A 17,153-nucleotide genomic window follows, 5' to 3' on the forward strand; every position below is an offset into this window, starting at 1 on the left:
CCTATTGCGGCTTCTGTTCAGGACCTCTAAATCTTAATTTTCACACCCCTCCCGGGCAGAGAAGCCCAGGCAAGTTAACTGTTTTATCATCAGGAAAAAGGATGTTAATAAATAGGAAAACTGCGGAATTTATGGCCATTGTTTATAGCATGTTACAGTTTTACAAGAAAACACCCTGGCACACTCTGGTCCCAGCACTCTATAATTTGGTAAGGAAGCCATAAAATTAAACTTGTTGAAATAGACCAGTTTTCAAAGTAACACGAACATAATTGGAAAATTAGACTCATGTGCTGGGCTTGGAACGCTGGCTTGCAATATTTTCTTTAAGCGTACGGGTACTGGCTTAAGATGTAAAGTATCAAACGTGACACAAAAATTAGTTATACAACAAAATCAAAGGTTGGGAACTGCGGGGAGACAAGCAGAAAATAATAATTGCGGCCATTACACGCCTACATAAGTTATTTGTGTGACTTCTGAAGCTCGTTTTACAGGATCTGTGTGGCTTCCACTTTGTAGGTAATAGATCACAATTCTTCACGCTAAACGGCGAGATCTGGGACCCCACTCTATGAGCGGGAATGCTGATCCCGCCCAGCACATAGAACTGTCACTGTCACGCAGTAGAGCACCCTTAGGACTGAACGCCGTGTGTGACACCGACTTCGTGCGCTATCTTGCTGATGACTTTTGCAGAAATATCGCAAGATTTACTAGACGGTCTAAAAAAAAGGAAAAGTGTAGGTGTTGCACCCAATCAGATTCTAGCTATCATTTTCTAGAGTGTACTCAATAAATGAGAGCTACAATCTGATTGGTTGCTAGGTGCAAAACCTCTGCTTTGACATGGCACCTTTTCTAAGTTATTGCATTGGGCAGTCTATAAAATAAAGTGGTGAGCGGTAGATAATGGAGAGTGATGATGTAAGGATTTGGGGCCTGATTCAGAGCCGGTCGCTATTAGCGCTTGCTCGTTCAGAAAAAGGGGGTGGCTATGTCTGAACGAGCGAACAAAACATGTGGACGGTTTTTTTATAAAAACGCCCCCTCGCCGCTCGCATCATACGTTATGTCCGCTATTTATTAGATTAATCGAATACATCGACCAGCGTATGAACTGCTCGCTATTCTTGTGGTTGGTTTTTCCTACCACAAATTTGCGAGCAGTTCTGACTATAAAATAACCCAGTGACGTGGTCAGTGACACTGCTGTATTAATTATGCACACACATAAAACGCCCGTTTTGACCTTTAAGCACGCCTGCGTTCTGATCTCCACTCCCCGTTTTCAAGCACCTTCCCCTGTTACCACCCACATACGCCTCCTCCTGTCACTCATATTAGCAGGCATTCGCTATTTAGCGAACAAACGATTTTCGGCCGCACTGACTGGCTCGCGCATGCGTATTATGATCCGTACGCATGCGCAGTTGGGCAAACATCGCTCGGAACAAACGAGCGGCCGCTTACGAGCGGCTCTGAATCAGGCCCTTTGTCCAGGGTCGGTGCAAGGTTTCTCGGCACCCTAGGCAAAACTTCAGCCTACTGCCCACCCAGCTTCTCCGGTGAAAATGCGTCTTCTAAGTTCCATAGCCGCCTCCTGCATTGAGTACAAGAAAGATGTCTCATTCAGAGACTCAGTGGCAAACCCCAGATCCTGGCACACTAGGCAGCTGCATAAAGCTGCCTAATGGTAGAGCCGGCACTGATGCTGCCACAACGTAGTGTCTCAAAGCTGCCTTTTTCCTGATGAAGACACATGGCACCTGAATTGATGCCTATAGTGCAAACGGGGATCCTTCTTTAGATAGCCACGGCTCTGCATGAAAAAGTGGCCGAGGGTCGTCATCGTATATGGCACAAATGTACGGTCACCCTAATGTGCAGCCACCGATCAAACATTGGCTTTAATTATTCTAATGTCTGCAAGACTGTACAAAACAAACTCTCATTAATTAATAAAGATGGGCGATACAATTAAGCACACCCTACATTCCATTCCATCAGAGTTTGTTTCAATAGTTTAAATCAACACAAAAAACGAAAACGCGTTACTTAGAGGCAAATAAGTGGAAATTATAAAAATAAATCAATTAAAAATAAAAAAAATCAGTTACTTTTTTAATTTTTTTCATTTTGAATAACAAATTCTATCTAAAAATGTAAAATAAAACTAGACTGAATCAAAAATACAGTCCAATAAACAGGGGTTTTTTTTACAATGCAAAATACAAAATATTAGTTAACTTTCTTTTTCTTTGCAATTTGCATTATCTTAATTCATGAAAGTCATGAAAAGGAACTGTTCTTGAGTCTACTGTCCATTTATCCAAACCTCCTGATTGCTAGAGACCATGATGAATAAAATAAGTGCTCGGGTGAGAATGGTGCGGGGTAATACCTACTCAGAAGACTGCACTCATACTCAGCAAGCAGAATAAGATCCGTAACTAGACTTTTTGGTGCCCTGTGCCAGAAAGAGTATTGGCGCCCCCCTCATTTTTCAAAGGGACATAATGCACCCAAAAAAGGGCCATGGCCTCATGGGGAAGGGCCAGGGAAGAGATAGGGGAGACCAGGAGATGCTGGGGATGAAATAAGAGGAAGCTACAAGCAAGAATGATAATAAACAGATATTTGACAGGCCCAAACAGCGCCCCCTGACCTGTGGTGCCCTGTGCGATGGCACCGGCCGCACTACCGTAGCTACGGCCCTGAGCAGAATGGCTGGGTTCCAATGCTTGGGAACTCCACTGTTCTGGATAAACTAGCCCCCATGCACCCCTGTAGCAGTCACTATATCTGCTACAACCGGCACAATAGTTTTTAATTTTACGTCCAATGGCTGCACTTATGTCACAATTAGCGAAGGCACCGGACCAGCCTCATTTTACTAATACAGGAGAAAGAGGTTCATATGTTCATATGAATGTTGATGGTGTTCTCCTTCAAACCTGCCTTTACTATGAACGCAGCTTCTAGTAAGAAATAGAATTCGCAAAATATCAATAAGGTAATAAAATAAAGGTAGTAAAAAAGAGAATGAATGTATTAATAATAATGGGGAGCGACTAATATTTTCTTTATACATGTGTAATAAAATATTAGTAGTATACAATGACATACAGTATTGCCCTGTATGCAGATATACTATCACCTGTCACTCATAATTGTTCTCAAATTTACAGCGCGAGGACAAAGGAATAAACGTGCGTCCAGAGACGTATAAAATATTTATTTCTGAAAAGCATATTATCTGAATAGTTTGCCGCTGAGGTTGCTCCTGATAAATATATTAATATATTCCTCCTAGAGGGACCCAGGAGGCACGGTATCTCCAGAAATGATAGGGCGCAAGAGAGGGAGAACGGTAACAAGAAAAGCAGAGCGAAATACCTGGAGGTGATGTAACATTAAATATCAGGCACCAGTTTGATCCAGAACTTGAGACAGCCAAGTTAGAAAAGTTCCCCCATCCATCTTTTATTTCCACCGTAGTGTTCCCTGTAATGTTACAAAAGAAATGTCTTAAGGTTAGCGCAGTAATTGGACCCATATTTCGGTCTTCCATACCCCCTATGTGATCTGTAAATACAGCCGCTCAGGTTCACGGGAATTTCAGATACCGGAATAAAACTGAGCATTGCATGTAAGAGAAGCAGGCTTAGTCATTTGTACTATAAGAGAATTACAGGTAATAAATATCACAATCATTAGAGAGTAACTCCTTCAGTGCCGAGTTATGTTGGACGGACACTCGCGCCACCGTAAGTAAAATGTTAATGGCAGCTAAAGTCAAACCTCTGTATGGCACTGCAGCACCATATAAATAAATAAAAAATAATAATAATAGTAATAACAACACTAAATGCACATAAAATAATTCTATAATAATGAACATTTTCATAATCAAAGTTCCCTTTAATATTTGTGCTCAAACTGAAAGTGTTAAAAGCTTAAACCAACACGAAAGTTAGGAATAAGGACTATGGCCCGTATTCAATTAGTTTCGCACCCGCGATATTTTTCTGCACTCTTTGACTACATCGCGTGTTTAGTGCGTGGAAACCTATCGTGCGCGATCCCGCTATTCGCTGTATTCAATTCCAAAGGACGCGAAAACGTGTCCCAGCGGAACTCAAACAGGCGAAAAGTGCTGTCAATAATGGGGAAATCAGCCTGACATCCCTGAAAAGACACACTAAAATTGGGGTTCAATATAGATGCCCCCGAATAGCCCCACTGAAGCTATCTGGTGTACTCAAGTGCTGTCAATTGCCTCTAATTAGCGTCTTTGCACAAGTGGTGAAGAATAGCATTAAGTAGTATTTTTTCGAGAAAATAAGTAGTCCTGTCAAATTTGGGGTACATGAAAATGGGTGCAAGCATGGTTTAAAATCGCTAAAGTTAAGTTTTAAGTGACGCCAAAAACGTACCATCAGCAAGCACCTGCAATCAAAAAAACACCTCCCCCAAACTTGCAGACCCCCCAAAATTTTATATCGCTACTTTTTATGTGTGTACCCCCACTTTGTACTTTTTCGCCCCCATTTTCAAAGTAATTTTTTGTGGGTGTTCCTTTTTTTTTTTAGGGATTTTTTTACACAGTTATCCTTTTTGGGGGCTGTCCCAAGGGTGCAGAGTGGTTTCCGCACCTTTGTACCCCAAAACTGCAATTCTGCACTTTTCCACCGTCTATTCTTAGGCCAAACTTTTTCGCCTATTACATTGCATTGACTTTCCGCATACGCGAAAAGTCTGTGCAATTGAATAGGGTGAAAAGTTTCCACCTGATGTCATCCGCGATACTTTTTCGCGGATTCCGACTTTTCGCCGCTAATTGTATACGGGCCTATGTTGGAAATCTGCAGATCAGTGCAACGCTGCACAATTGATGATGCCTAAGGGCCTGATTCAGAGGTGAATGCAATGTCGATTTTAGATGCAGTGGAGCGATTATTTTGGCACTGTGCATGCACCAAAGCTGCGGTGACGGATTAGCGGCAGAGGTCACATGGAGGATTTATTTGTAAGGTGAGTGACAGGTAGTCAGCGTTTGGGGGAGGTAACGGAGGGTGGTTAGAAAATTGCAGGGGTGTCGGAACCACTCGTTCGCAGCTAAGAGAGGCCCCAGGGTCTTAGGAGAGCCGCTCTGTCTGAGACAGCATAGGCTTAATCAGAAGCTCCATGTACCACCGATGTTTCTGCTTTTGTACATAAGCGTCGGGTGTGAGACGCCTGGAGGTAGGCGTCTAAGTGCACAAGACATCAGCTAAGTTATTAGCATATTTGGCGAGTCCGCTGCGTACGGAATGGCAGTCGCAACGGGATTTGCGGCCATCTGTGAATCAGACCCCAAGATGTGCCCAGCAATGTAATTTTTACATTTTCCCCCATCTCTCATACTCCAAATTTTCCACAAACACTGTCCTACAAATAATTGCCAACGTCGGAATCCCGACTGGTTTGCAATACCGTCACCTGGAGGAAAGTTCTCTAAAATGCGACGGATGACCCCGTGGGAGCGCGAATAGTGCGTACACACTGGACGATTAGAATGATTTGTCTTTGCGATCTGTCGGAAATCGTCAAATCACTGAAAAAATCCCCCACCTCTCCTCTGCCTGTGGGGGAAGCAAACACACTGATCACGCTCCCCCCCCCTGATTTGCGCTGGACTGAGGGGCTCACAGTGCTCCCCTCCCCAGTGTTTTTTTTTTTTTTTTTTTTCCTAAGGTGGCTTGGCAATGCCCCCCGCAATATTATTTAATGTAAATGATAAATTGTTAATGTAAATGAAACATAAGGTCAGCTGAGCAGTATGAAATGCTGGGAAGTTGGACTTTGACGTGACATTTCTGCATTTGCCAAATGCGTCTTTGGAGATTTTCCCACTAGTCCGCTTAACACCTGTAAACCTCAACCTGCCGACGGTCTAAATGCCGACCGTCGGCATCCAGACTGTTTAATCCCGGCAAGTGTCTAATGACTGGCAACAAAATCCCGACGCCTGTCATTAGACCGACGCCGGGAGCCCGACATCCGGCTTACCGTTTCGAAGGCAAGCCGGGCGTCAGGCGCGGACAGCCGCTGGGGTGGTGGGGGGAGGTTTAGGTTAGGGGCACCCGGGGGGGACTTCGGGTTAGGCAAGAAATGAGCACTGTTGTGAAAGCAAAGTGCTCGGCTACTTGAAAATAAAGGTTAAGCCCGTCCAGTATCCACTCTTGAGAGTACTTACAGCCAGGGATGTCCATATCCTGTACTTGATGCATTTGAATTTAATGGTTAATCTTACATATTTCTTAAATGTCTCTAGGTGGGTTCTCTACGCGCCATTGGATTCTTCACCAAATTCCCAGAGGAGATACTGTCACTTTTATTGAGTTACCAAGCTGATTGGTAGCACCCAGACTATTTACTACAGTATTTGCTCTCAGGAGACTTTGTGGAACCTGGTGTCCACGCATATTTTGCTTCTAGTTTATGCTCTCATGAACTTGCCTCCACTCTCTCTCCTCCATGTAATTATATAATTGGCAGGTTTGTATTATTTCATTATGTTAATCTATCAGCTAACTATGCTGTGCCGTTCAGTTCAAAGTATGGATTTACCTAGAAAGACTGGGACGTTCTAACTCAGTAGTTGACTTGAGATGCCGAGATAGTATGGTGATTAAGGAACTTTGGTTGGCTAAGTGGGTACTTTTGCATCATTGCCAGCTAGACCTACTGGAGCCAAACGCCACAGGGGACTGCTGTGTATGTGATGGGAGAGTGAAGTTTGATAAAAGCCCCTCCATAAGTGAGCTCCAGGCTGAAAAGTGAATGCTCTCTACTGCCTGCTATGCACATCACCATGGGAACCAGATTAGGGTCGGAAGGCTGCAGTGGGAGTCTTCTGGGTGAACAGTTATGAGTCCTGTTGGACCGGTGAATTTGATCTCTAGCCTCCTTGGACTTTGTCACTTTGGGGGACCTGTATCAAACGTTCTAAAGAGGACAGGTGAAGAAGTTGACCATCGCAAACAATCAGCTTCTACCTATCATTTCATAGAATGTAAATGGTAGCTAGTCATCGGCAGCTAATTGGCTTCTATGAGCAACCTCTGGACTTGTCCTCTTTTTGATACATGTCAAAGCCTGATACTTGTGAGCCTGCCAAATCAGGAGAGATTTCAGGCTCAGCAGCCAGGACAGCACTGAGAGAACAATGACTACAGTACATATAAGCTCCTTTCAGATATGGTTGTACATTGAGTTTTGGTGCAGTGAACCTGGTGGTCATTCCAAGAAGCAGAATTTTTTGACAATAAAGTACCAGTTTGTTTACCGACTGTTTTCCTCGGTACCTTCGGATAAACCAATCAGCTGATGCAGCAAAACAGTTAAACATAAACACAGGTTCCCCACAACCACAGATCTCAAAGCTTCCTCGGTACCAGAGCTCCTGCTACTCAATACCAAGGACATGTTCCTGCTATGTGCAGATGTCCTGGACTTATATGACCAACAGGAAAAAAGCCTCCAAGACCACTCGGATGTTCAAGAACATTACGAAACCAGCACTTGGGCACTACCCATCCACTCAAAGACAACTAAAGTAACAGCCTTCTACAGAAGCATCCAACATCAATATAAAATGAGTTGAATCATATGAATTGTTACACCGACCCCAGTCTAGAACTTGAATTATCCCACTTTAATGGTTCTCATGGAAGTAGCACGCAGATATTTCTGTCTTCTTCAGGTGGCAGCTGTACCAGCTCACACCACCACTGAGTTGGTTGAAGATATATTGCACCATTATCAACCCCTCCTGTACTGTGATGAGGTATGAGGCACTATTACATAAACAAGCAATACACACTGGGAAATCAACCCAATATCACGTTTCCATAAACCTTCACACAAATGGGAATTTTTACAAAAAAAACAACCTGATTTATTTGATTTATTCCCAAGCAATTTTTTGTTTTTAGGACAAATACTGTGCTACTGTTTTTGTAAATAGCGCATTGAAGAAGCAGTACAGCTGAAACTAGCATTACACACAGGCAGCGATGTACTGCCAGCATTTAACAACCCATAGCAAACAGTTTATAGATCAAGACTGTTGATTTCAAATACATTGTAAATTGTCATTCTGAGCTTATGAGCCCTGGGGGAACATTCTGTGCTTCCCAAAAGACCGTTTCAGATTTCCAAACACATGCTCCTAAATCTCCCAGTTTTATATCTGTGTGAGACTCTTAATGAAGACTTTTTGATGCAAGATAGTATTTAAGACAAAAGCAAGTCGTTTTCCAGGCTCAACCCAACATCATCGAGTTGCCTGGCTTCTGTTCTGGAATACAGTTTTCATGGTAACTAATAGCGCTTAACTGCCGCTCGCTGTTCCTAAAGCTTTGTCATAATACGGGCGCTTGTCTCCATAAAACTCTCGCCAAGTGAAAAATGCCAACAGCTGTACGATGCACTTCAGCTATGAGGGATAATGTGCCGACTATAATCTCTATGTACATGTACAAGCAGACTGTGCTAAATGCAAATAATATTTCATTTTACGTGCCTTAATTGTTTGCTCGGGTTTCTTTCAACAAGAACACCACACTGGGAAAATCTCTTTTTCTTTTACGCATTTTATTTTCTCACTAAAGGTAGAGAAAGTAAACACAGACTCCCAGAAAGTTCCCTTAGGGAATATTTCAGTGGGAAAGATAAATTTAGCTCCCCTTCCGCAGGTTCCTCTCGAATACCTAACCAATTATCCCGTTGTAATTGTTGCAAGTATAGGAAAGAAAATGACAGGCACATTTAAAAGTACTCTTGCGCAGGACTAATTTAATGTTTGAAATGCTGCCATATAACGGAACACAATGCACCCATGCAAGCCACTGATTTAAAGGCAAAGTAAAGGTAATGTCTAATGGGAAAGCTATCAACGAGGAAGGGGGACATTTAGCTTTTTAAATCCAGGATAATGTGTATGCTGGAGTAAACATTTATATATATATATATATATATATATCAGCCAGCGACTGCGCCCAGTAGGTTAAAAACAAGCCTGACCCGATCACACAGGAATGTTGACCTAGGATCACACAGCCAACCATGAACCCCTACAATGTGGCTGGACCAATATGCAATATGTAGCCCTTATGCGTGTGTGTCAGTGCCTATTTCCCTATAGAGTGTAAGCTTGCGAGCAGGGCCCTCTTACCTCTTTGGGGGAGATGTGCTGAGCCTTGGAGAGTGATAAAGCAGGAAGCGATAAAGTACCAACCAATCAGCTCTTAACTGTCACTTTACAGGCTGTGGGCGGGATGCATCAATGAGAAAAATGCGATCAAACCCCGAAAATGCAGGTTTGACCAAATTGCTCATATGCATCAAGCCCGCTTGGTTTGCGGTGGGTAACGCCATCTTTCTGATGGCGTTACCCATAGAAGCCTATGGGCTTCTATCGGGTGTGAGTTGAGAAAGGGATCCAATCGGACCCCTCTCAGCACCCACCGTGGCATGCGCAGAAGGACGCCGGAGGGGCTTCTGGGTCAAGGACCCGGAAGCCCCTCCATTGCAAAGGGCCGCACTTACCTACAGAGCAGTCCTTTGCGGTGATCGTCATGCATCCCGTCCTGTGTTCGAAAAATGGCAGTTAGGAGCTGATTGGTCGGCACATCCAGGGGCGTAGAGGGCCCAGGCGAAGAGGGGAGGGAGAGAGGGAGAAGGGAGGGGGGGCGGTGCCGGACCCGGACCCCCACCGGGCCATTCAGGAAGCCCGAGCCTGTGTAAATAGTACCCGCTCCTCCTCCCCCTCTCGACGCCCCTGGGCACATCTCCACATAGTCTGTTATTACCCAGTCTTGTTCTATTACTGTTTGTTCCCAATTGTAAAGCACAATGCTATACGCTGGCATTATATAAGCGACTGTTCATCAATGAAATAAATAAATAAGGCGCTCAGGTCTCAATGCGGATGCATCTAGTGAGCTTTAGCAAACATGCAGACGGATCTGGGATGTTTCTATCCATCCATGAAATAATCATTATTGGGTGGGTCATTTGGGTGGCACGGAAGAGTAGTGTGTATGCCATGGAAATGCCTATTTCAGATGCACCTCTTGTCTTATGGACAGAGAGCCGGGGTTGGTGTAGTTGTGGAGAAATGTGCAACTGAGAATACATAGTCGCATTTGAATTTCCGATCGCAGGCGGCGTACAGACATTTAGCGCAGTTGCTCAGAATCAGGCCCAAAATATGTAAACCCGTCTTTTCTGCATGTCTAAAAAGGGTCTTCTAAGAACTGTGGACATCACTGCAGGGGGTCCCGTACGGAATCAGTATGTAATACCACCGGCCGCATGGTTCTAATCCCGACAGCGGAAGCCTGGCAGGGGTGAAGATCCCGATCGCTAATTTAGGTAAGTACTCCTATCTCTACCCCCTACCCCAACCCTCCCTTAGGGGTGCCTAACCCTAACCTCCCCCCCTAGTGCCAAACCCTAACCCCCCTCTAAGTGCCTAAACCAAACCCCCCCTTCCCCGCTCATTCCGCAATCACCATTTTGTTACAATAATCGGCGCAATCATGGAAAATTGGGTACAGGAATTCACAGCTTATGGAGAAATATAGGGGTCTACGGGCCTGATACAGCGATAAACGCAATGGTGCTCACGGACGCAGATCAGGCGACTGTTTGCCAGTGCGCATGCATAAAAGCCGAACTGTGCGTGCACAGCGATTCCATTGCGATTACGGAGGCACAGAGGATCCACTGGCAGAGTGAGTGACAAGTAGTCAGCGTTTGGGAGTGGTAACGGGGTGGTAATAAAAACCGCAGGTGTGTCTATCTGCCATTACATGGGTGTGCATAAATGAGCCCCTGCGATGTCCTATGCTGCTCTGCATGTCAGGAGAGCTGCCAAGGCTGCAGCAGGTCAGACCTGTCGCAAGGGCAAGATGGCCGCTCAATGTGCATCGATGTTACCGATATTTACACACATAAGCGACATTGTGCGCATGTAAGAAGGCAGCAGCGGATGTCCTTATGCTAAGGTGATATTTTCGCAGCTGCGTTGCGTCGAAATCGCAGCTGCGATCGCATTAGCGTCCATCTCTGAGTCAGGCCCTATGTACTAAGCATTGTAGAGAAAAAAAAAGTGGAAAGACAAAAAGTACCAACCAATCAGCTCCTGTCACTTTGCAGGCTGTGTTTGAATAATGACGAGAGCTGATTGGTTGGTACTTTGGGGTCTATTTATCAAGCAGTGAAAAGCGTGGAGAAGTGAACCAGTGAAGAAGTTGCCCATAGCAACCAATCAGCTTTCAAGTAGCATTTATCAAGTACAGTCTATAAAATAATAGGAAGGAGCTGATTGGTTGCTATGGGCAACTGCTCCACTGGTTCACATCTCCACACTTTTCACTGCTTGATAAATAGACCCCTAATCTCCACTTTATATCTTTAGTCTATTTACTAAGCAGTCTTAGGAGACAGAGTGAAAAGTGATAAGAAAGTGATAAGGTGCCAGCCAATCAGCTCCCAACTGTCATCTCACAGGCTGTGTTTGAAAAATGACAGTTGGGAGCTGATTGGCTGGCACCTTATCACTGAATTATCACTTTTCACTCTGTCTCCTAAGACTGCTTAGTAAATAGACCCCCAAAGCTTATGCTGTGTACACATTGGCCGATAAATATCGTGTGTGCGTTGGCCAGTGTGTACAGACGTTATGTCTATGTACAACGTCGTTCACAGAGATACTGTATCGCGTCGGCTGTGCAGTACGGCCGATGCCGTGCTGTGTGTATGGGCGGTCGGCTGACCACCCGTACACTTGCTGCAGAGGCCACCGGTGACTCACAGCTCAACTGGGCGGGCACATGTGACGTCAGTCACACCACATCGGGCCGACAATTGGTAAGTGTGTATGCACTTACCAATCCTCAGATATGACGGCAGATCGGCCGGAGGATGTGGCGCTGCCAATTCACATTCACTCCGGACCAGCTGAGACATCGGTTCTGGCGCATGGTGCAACACTAATAATAAAAAAAGTAATGCTAAAAGAAAAAAAAGGCTGCGCTTGCCCTAAAATAAAAGCAATAAAAATGCTGTCACCCCCCATTATGCAGACGTAAAGGACTAAACTGGTTCTGTAACACATAATAAATCTTTGTAGAGTTACTGTATGTACCTTTTAGAGGAGCACTCGAGGAATCCTTGAGATAAACAGATAGATACCAGAGATTGGAGTAATGTCCTAAATTGTTTACTCGATTGCCCTAAAGTTACAACAAAATACATATTATACAATAAAATATATATCATTATAATAGAAAAATAGAGGTTTGAACACAATCAAACAATGAAGAGGGGAAGTATCACATTATATACGCATTATATAGGCAAAACGTCGTCTTTCCACCACTGGTGATCCTAGACGTCCCTTAAAGTTGACTTTTTGTCTTGATTTCAGATCCGAACTTGCCGTAAGTTGGCGGAAAGAGCAAAGTCAAATCCAAACTGCTCGTATACAGTATATTAAGTTTTGTTTTTGATTTTTTTAAATGTACATTTTTGATACCTATAGGAAATGTAACATGATATGTAATAGGCTATAGGCTATACACAGATAATGCTGGAGAGGTAGATTAAATAAAGAATGTACATGAAAAGCACCAGTAAAGTACTGTGTAGAACTGTCTGTCTTATGCAATGTTATAGTCTATTATTTCAGTATCAGTGAGATATCATACACTCAAGTAACTATAGATCTGTATTCAGAAATATATTATTGAAATATTAAGATTGCAAACACAGGGGGCGATTCAATTCACCGCAACGTTTAATAGCCGTAGGAGGGAGCTCCCGAAGCTATTCAATACACGGCGCTGTTTGGGCGCGCTAAGGATTTTTTCTCTCACCCCCCCTGGGGATGCGAGAAGAAATCCGACCAAAGTGCCGGACGCGCAGCTGTTTTTCTGCATAGCGCGGCGCTAACAGCCGCGCGCCCGGCACATTGGTCAAAGAATGCCGGTTAACGCGCCTTAACACCCTTGTTAAGGCGCGATAACCGGCATTCTCCAACCATACAGCGCAGTGAATTGAATAGCTCCGGGAGCTCGCTCCTGGCGCTATTCAATTCGCGTTGAATTGAATCGCCCCCACTGATATATAAAACAAGTACAAAAAAAATGTAAACTGCATTAAACTGTATTCACGCAAGACTGAGCCAGCATGGTGGCACAGTGATTAGTATTGTTGTCTTACAGCCCTGAGGTCATGAGTTCACTTCCAGACCAGTGGCCGGTCTGTTTGAAGTTTGTATTTTCTCCCCATGTTTGTGTGGGTTCCCTCCCACACACCAAAAACATACTGGTAGGTTAATTGACTGCTGACGAAAATGTTTCCTTGTGTATATGTGATAGGGAATATAGGGGTCTATTTACTAAGCAGTGTTAGGAGACAGAGTGAAAAGTGATAAGAAAGTGATAAGGTACCAGCCAGTCAGCTCCCAACTGCCATCTCACAGGCTGTGTTTGAAAAATGACAGTTGGGAGCTGATTGGCTGGCACCTTATCACTTTCTTACCACTTTTCACTCTGTCTCCTAACACTGCTTAGTAACTAGACCCCATAGACTGCAAGTTCCACTGGGACAGGGACTGATGTGGATGAGATAGCACAGATGTACTATATAAATAAATAATAATATTATTCCATTTACAACTGTGAAGAAAAAGCAACAGCCAAGCGTTACCTTTATATCCAAGAATGCGACTTTAGGCTGTGTTGGAAGTGGCCTTCCTGCCGTCCCGCCCACGGGTTGCACTTCTATGTAGATGCGATGTGGTCTCACATACACCGCGCTGCGGCTTCCTGTAACGCTACTATATTGGTACAAGAAATATACAGAATATTACACATGGAAAGAAACACTTTACTCCAGAGCTGGCTGATCTATAGTGTAAAATGGCTACCGTACACCTGCATTGCCTGGTCCTTCCTGTCATGTACAGTGTAGCACACTTGCCTACTTTTGAAAAAGCATTTCAGGGAGATTGTGAAAGTAACACGAAGATCGGGGCGGTAAAGTGGGCGTGTCCTGCTACATCTGAGGGGCGTGTCATACATGTGATGGGCGTGTACTGCTACATCTGAGGGGCGTGTCATGCATGTGATGGGCGCGTACTGCTACATCTGAGGGGCGTGTCATACTTGTGATGGGCGTGTACTGCTACATCTGAGGGGCGTGTCATACATGTGATGGGCGCGTACTGCTACATCTGAGGGGCGTGTCATACTTGTGATGGGCGTGTACTGCTACATCTGAGGGGCGTGTCATACTTGTGATGGGCGTGTACTGCTACATCTGAGGGGCGTGTCATACATGTGATGGGCGCGTACTGCTACATCTGAGGGGCGTGTCATACTTGTGATGGGCGTGTACTGCTACATCTGAGGGGCGTGTCATACATGTGATGGGCGTGTACTGCTACATCTGAGGGGCGTGTCATACATGTGATGGGCGTGTCCTGCTACATCTGAGGGGCGTGTCATACATGTGATGGGCGTGTACTGCTACATCTGAGAGGTGTGTCATACATGTGATGGGCGTGTACTGCTACATCTGAGGGGCGTGTCATACATGTGATGGGCGTGTACTGCTACATCTGAGGGGCGTGTCATACATGTGATGGGCGTGTACTACTACATCTGAGGGGCGTGTCATACATGTGATAGGCGTGTCCTGCTACATCTGAGAGATTGCTGCTATTTCAGGGAGTCTCCCTGACAATCAGGGAGAGTTGGCCAGTATGCAGTGAAGGGTGTAGCACAAGCAGGGCCGGATTAAGGCTTGTGGGGGCAATATGTCAATATAATATCAAGGATCAATGCAGAAATAGACATCATCCGATTGTGTATGGCAAATGCATTTTGTTGGGCCCAATATTATAACTTAATGCACTTGTCAGCTTCAATGAGATGGTGCTGGCAGTGGACAACGAAACCTGGAGGTTATTCCCGGAATAAGAGGCAGCCTGGCAGGTCGCCATTCCCTGTAACTTCCCAAAATACAACCTCTGAGATCCACTTTTGCTTCAAATTCTGCCAAACATAAAGGTGGAATACTGGGCCTGATTCAGAGCCGCTCGTAAGCGGCAGCTCGTTCGCTCCGAGCGATGTTCGCACAACTGCACATGCGTATGGGTCGTAATGCGCATGCGCCAACCAGTCAGTGCGGTCAGAAATCGAGCGCTCGCAAAATAGCGAGTGCCTGCTATTTTGAGTGACAGGATGAGGCGTTTGTGGGTGGTAACAGGGGAAGGTGCTTGAAAACGGGGAGTGGAGATCCGAACGCAGGCGTGCCAAACGGTCAAAACGGGCGTTTTAAGGGTGTGCATAATTAACAAAGCAGCGTCATCGACCACGTCACTTGGTTGTTTCTTAGCCTGGACTGTTCACATGATTGCGGTAGGAAAATCCAACCACAAGCACTGCGAGCAGTTCAGACGCCTTTCGATGTACTCGATTAATCTAATAAATAGCGGAGATGACGTAGGATGCGAGCGGCCAGGGGGCGTCTTTACAAAATAGCGAGCGCATATTTCGTTTGCTCGCTCAGACATAGAGGCGTCAATAGACCGCAAAGAGCGAGCGCTCAATTTAAATAGCCGGCCCCTTTTTCAGAACGAGCGAGCGCAAATAGCGTCCGGCTCTGAATCAGGCCCACTGTACGGCTAGCACTTGCTAGAAGAGTTTTGAAAATCTTGCTCATCTCTATCCTCAGACAGAGTGGAATTGCTGCAGGATGAGACATTTAAAGGGGCCTATGTATCAATCCATGTTTTTTTATATAAAATTATGCAGAAACTACAGTTTCTGCATAATTTTATGTATCATTCCTATGTACTAATGGGACAATGTAGGAGATGTCACAGAAATCCCCGGCAAAGTGCTAATTAGCACTGCAGATCGCAGTCCCTATTATTATCAATAATCGATGTAATACACTCCAAAAAGCAAAGAGTTTAGCCCTGGTAGTTTACACCATCTTTCAAGATGTGCTGTTCAAACTCTTTTGAAGAAGCACAAAGAAACGGGCAACGTTGAGGACCGTAGACGCAGTGGCGGGCCAAAGAATCTTAGTGCATCAGATGAAAGACACATTATGCTGACTTCCTTTCTTAGGGCCGAATTCAATTAGAGGCGAAAAGTTGCGGCCGGCGAAATGCGTCAGCCGCGCAATCTTTTCACCTCATTTGCCCTGTTTTTACGCAAAATTATTGTGTACTGTCACTATGCGCGTACACGCTTTTCGCCCTACTCAATTCCAAAACAGGCGAAACTGCAGATGTGCGAATGCAGCGAGTGGTGAAACTAGCGAAAAGGCAGTTTATTTTGGGGAAATCAGTCTGTACCCCATTAGAGGCCTAACTTACCCTGGAAATCATTATAGAAGTGTATTAATAGACCTAATAAAAGTATTTAGGGTTCTTAAATTGACTCACAGGGCTGTTATTTGCATATTTGCATAAGTGTGGAAGAATTATCTAAAGCTATTTCTTTTGTGAAAAATAGTTGCTATAGTTAAATTGGGGGTACATTTATATGGGTGCAAGTATATTTTTTGGTCTCTATAAAGTGCCTTTTACAAAAATAAAAAAAAACCACCTGCTGCAGCCTCCTGCAATCCTAAAAACACCCGTCCCATCCATACAGTACCCCAAAATACCTGTCCCATCCATACAGCACCCCAAAATACCTGTCCCATCCATACAGCACCCCAAAATACCAGACCCAGTACTTTTTGCCCATTTTCAAACACTTTTTACAATTTCCCCCCAAAAGTTGGTTCTGAACTAAGGGCCTGATTCAGACCCAGACGCTAAGTTGCGCTCGCTCACTCGCAATGAGCGATTTTTCTCAATCTGATCATGCGTATAAATCACAATGCGCGCGAAACAGTCATTGCGATGGGAAAGTGCTCGTCCATAGCCCGCAGTCGGGCCGCTACTTTGAGTTACAGATAGTGCCGTTTGTGGGTGGTAACAGGGGAAGGTGCTTGTGAACGGGGGAGTGGGTGTGCAAACACAGGCGTGTCTGACCGCCAATACGTCGTTTAAAGGGCATGCATAATTTGCA

The 17,153-nt window shown here is 44.8% G+C and overlaps 1 protein-coding gene across 1 annotated transcript in view; it reads right to left on the minus strand.

Annotated features, from left to right (window-relative positions):
* PKHD1 (PKHD1 ciliary IPT domain containing fibrocystin/polyductin) overlaps positions 1–17,153 on the minus strand; it is a 663,908-nt gene that overhangs the window by 55,111 nt on the left and 591,644 nt on the right. The window contains 3 exon segments of the mRNA XM_088467197.1: positions 3,400–3,507; positions 12,203–12,290; positions 13,768–13,897. Of these exon segments, the coding sequence (XP_088323323.1) occupies positions 3,400–3,507; positions 12,203–12,290; positions 13,768–13,897 (326 nt within the window).

This window comes from Taudactylus pleione, unplaced genomic scaffold (assembly GCF_031769625.1).
Source record: "Taudactylus pleione unplaced genomic scaffold, aTauple2 ptg000070l, whole genome shotgun sequence".
NCBI lineage: Eukaryota > Metazoa > Chordata > Amphibia > Anura > Myobatrachidae > Taudactylus > Taudactylus pleione.